The sequence below is a fragment of the Bison bison genome, unplaced genomic scaffold (genome assembly GCF_000754665.1).
Source record: "Bison bison bison isolate TAMUID 2011002044 unplaced genomic scaffold, Bison_UMD1.0 scf7180017864280, whole genome shotgun sequence".
Classification (NCBI taxonomy): domain Eukaryota; kingdom Metazoa; phylum Chordata; class Mammalia; order Artiodactyla; family Bovidae; genus Bison; species Bison bison.
This window is the reverse complement of record NW_011494852.1, coordinates 4,036,476-4,039,908: the sequence shown is the minus strand read 5'-3', so window position 1 is coordinate 4,039,908 and position 3,433 is coordinate 4,036,476. Positions and strand designations below refer to the sequence as shown.

Genomic DNA, 3,433 nt, shown 5'->3' with positions numbered 1-3,433 from the left:
TCGTCTCCTCCCCACCCCCTCCCTGCCCAGCCAACAGTTCCCACACATCAGCGCCCCTGCCCCCAACCGCTCCGGCTGTTTATCTCCTCCGGTTGTGTGGCTTAAGCTAAGGACTGTTGGGTGTCCACGACTAGTGTGGGGAAAGCTAGGCTGCTGGCTGAAACTAACCAGGGGGCCTATTCCCAGGCACAGAAGTCATGCTGGTCTGGCCCCAGGCATGGATGGGGTAGACACTCCATGCAAGGACCATACAGTTCTGCAGGTGTTAATCACATTACACACAAAAAAGCCTTTAAGGTCATATCCATTTGAGAAAAGCTGGATTAAAAAATGTGAAATGGGATCTTTAGCATAGACCTTTTCAGGCCCTTTAACCAGCTGTATATGCCTCGTGCATTTCCCAGCACGGACCTTAGAGTACAGCACAAGACCCCAATTTCTTTAGCCAGGGGAACTATTTTACACACTTTAGTCCTAGGGTCAGTATTCCAAGGGATGCACTTTGGGCCCCCTTTGGGTTCCCACAAAGGCCGTGGCCAGGGCCAGTGTCCATTCCTCATGGCAAAGACTAGCCTCCGGGGATTGGGCAAGGGTGCCCCTCTGCCAGCAGCCACCAGTCACACCCTCATTGGGGACCCACTGGAGGACACCGGGCCAGTGGCAGAGGGACGCTTCTCAGAGCAGGGCTGTATGCTTATCCCCACGGAGCTTCAGGTGGTCTCTGGGGCACAAGGAGTGGGTCCCAGGCCTGCGATTGGAAGGCTGCTGAGGTGAGATGGCGTGGGGAGTCTGGGAACAGTCGGCCCTGTGCGCAAAAGCTCCCGACATGTGCTCTGCTCAACACCAGCCCACGTAGAGCCTCACAGGACCTCAGAGCTGGCCTCCCTGGGTCCGCTCTCCCCTCCTGGGCACCCCGTGAGGGCAGGGCACCCTCCTGCTCTCAGATGACTTGCCAGAGAGATACTCAAAGACAGGGGACTACTACCTGTTGTCACACTGGCAGGAGAAGGGAAGAGAGTCCCCACTGTGCTCCCAGCCCCCGAAATTGTGCCAGCTTTCAGCGGCTGCTCCATGCATGCTTGTCTAATGCAAAAGAGAACAAAATAGTTTTTACCTGTTTCCTCATGTGTCTTCCCTCTTCAGGGACCCCGGCAGCATCTAAGAGTGAAAGGGGAAGCACAGTGGAGTTGCCAGTGACTTATTTTCACTCTTCTTGGCCACACCCCTGGCCCCGGCTCGCTGTGACAGCAACTTCTGGTATTTCTCTGAAGGAAACACATCCTAACTCGAAAGGATATTGGCACCCCAATGTTCCCGGCAGATATGGAAGCAACCTAAGTGTCCATCAATGGAAATGTGGATAAAGAATATGTACACAAAGGAATATTTTTCAGCCATGAAAGAAGAGTATCTTGCTACTTGCTACCACATGGATGGGACTGAAGGGAATTACGCTAAGTGAAATAAGTCAGAGAAAGACAAATACCGTATGATCTCACTTACAAGTGGAATCTTCAAAAAATGAAAATGAACCCATAGATACAAAGAACAGTTTGGTGGTTGCCAGAGGCAGGGAGTAGGGGGTGGGCAAATGGGTAGAGGTGAGTTAAAGGTACAAACTTCTGGTTATAAAATAAATAAATAAATCCTGGGGATGTAAGTTATAGCATGGTGACTATAGTTACTATTGCTGTATTGTATATTTGACAGTTGCTAAGAGAGTAAATCTTAAAAGTTCTCATCACAAGAAGAAAAATTGTAGCTATTTATGCTGATGAATGTTAACCAGACTTATTGTAGTGATTGTTTTGCAGTAGATATAAATATTGAATCATTACATTACACGCCTGAAACTAACATAATGTTATATGTTGATTATATCTCAACTTTTAAAAGAAAATAGGAGTGGCTATAATACAGGTGGCTCAGTGGTAAAGAATCTGCCTGCAATTCAGGAGGCCCAGATTCAACGCCTGGGTCAGGAAGATTCCCTGGAGGAGGGCATGGCTACCCACTCCAGTATTCTTGCCTGGAGAATCCCATGGACCAAGGAACCTGGTGGGTTGTAGTCCATAGGGTCACACAGAGTTGGACACAACTGAAGCTGTCTAAGCAGCAACAGCATAGTAGATTTCAGAACAAAGAAAATTATCCAAGACAGAGAAGGATATTATGCAATAAGGAAAGGGTTGACCCACCAAAACATAGCACTCTAAATGTGTAAGTACCAAACAGCAGAGCTACAGAATGTGTGAAGCAAAATCCAATAGAAGTGAAAGAATAGACAATCCACGATTATAGTTGGAAAGTTCAACACTCGTCCTCAACAACTGATAGAACTAGACAAAAAACAGCAAAGGACAATGCCATCAACCAACAACATTATCAACAAACAGTATCTAGCTGACATTCACAGACTACTGCTGCTGCTGCTGCTAAGTCGCTTCAGTCATGTCCGACTCTGTGCGACCCCATAAACGGCAGCCCACCAGGCTCCTCCGTCCCTGGGATTCTCCAGGCAAGAACACTGGAGTGGGTTGCCATTTCCTTCTCCAATGCATGAAAGCTAAAAGTGAAAGTGAAGTTGCTCAGTCGTGTCCGACCCTCAGCGACCCCATGGACTGTAACCTACCAGACTTCTCTGTCCATGGGATTTTCCAGGCAAGAGTACTGGAGTGGGGTGCCATTGCCTTCTCCGACTACTACTCCACCCTAAAACAACAAAATACACTTTATTTTCAAGTGAGCATAGAATGTATACCAAGATCAACCAAATTTAAGGGCATAAAACAAGCCTCAAAAAAATTGAAATAATTGAAATAACATACAGTATATGCTTTAACCTCAATGGAATCAAACTAGAAATAAAAAACAGAAGCATCCCCCAAACACCTGAAAACCAAACAGCACACTTCTAAATAACCTATGGGTCAAAGGGAACATCTTAAGGGAAATTTAATAATACATTGAACTGAAAGAAAATGAAAATAGAGCCTATCAAACTTTGTGGGACACAGCTAAAACACAAGGGAGAAATTTATGGCACTGTAAGTCTTGAGAGTTCCCTGGTAGTCCAGTGGTTAGGACTTGGTACTTTCATTGCAAAGAGCCAGGGTTTAATTCCTAGTTGGGGAATTAAGTTCATGCAAGCCAAAAAAAAAAGTAAGCCTCAAATCAATAACGTAAGATTCCATCTCTAGAAACCAGACAAATAAGAGCAAAACAAATCTAAAACAGGCATAAGGAAAGAGATAATAAATATAAAAGCAGAAACCAATGAAATTGAAACCAGACAAATAATCAGATCAGATCAGATCAGTCACTCAGTCGTGTCCGACTCTTTGCGACCCCATGAATCGCAGCACGCCAGGCCTCCCTGTCCATCACCAACTCCCGGAGTTCACTGAGACTCACATCCATCCAGTCAGTGATG

General features: G+C 46.1%; 1 protein-coding gene across 3 annotated transcripts in view; it reads right to left on the bottom strand.

Annotated features, from left to right (window-relative positions):
• Positions 1-3,433, bottom strand: part of CD22 (CD22 molecule) — a 24,312-nt gene that overhangs the window by 12,798 nt on the left and 8,081 nt on the right. For all 3 annotated transcript variants that reach the window (XM_010849000.1, XM_010848998.1, XM_010848999.1), the window contains exon 2: positions 1,115-1,158. In XM_010849000.1, the coding sequence (XP_010847302.1) occupies positions 1,115-1,126 (12 nt within the window). In that variant the 5' untranslated portion in view covers positions 1,127-1,158. The remainder of the gene's footprint in view (positions 1-1,114; positions 1,159-3,433) is intronic.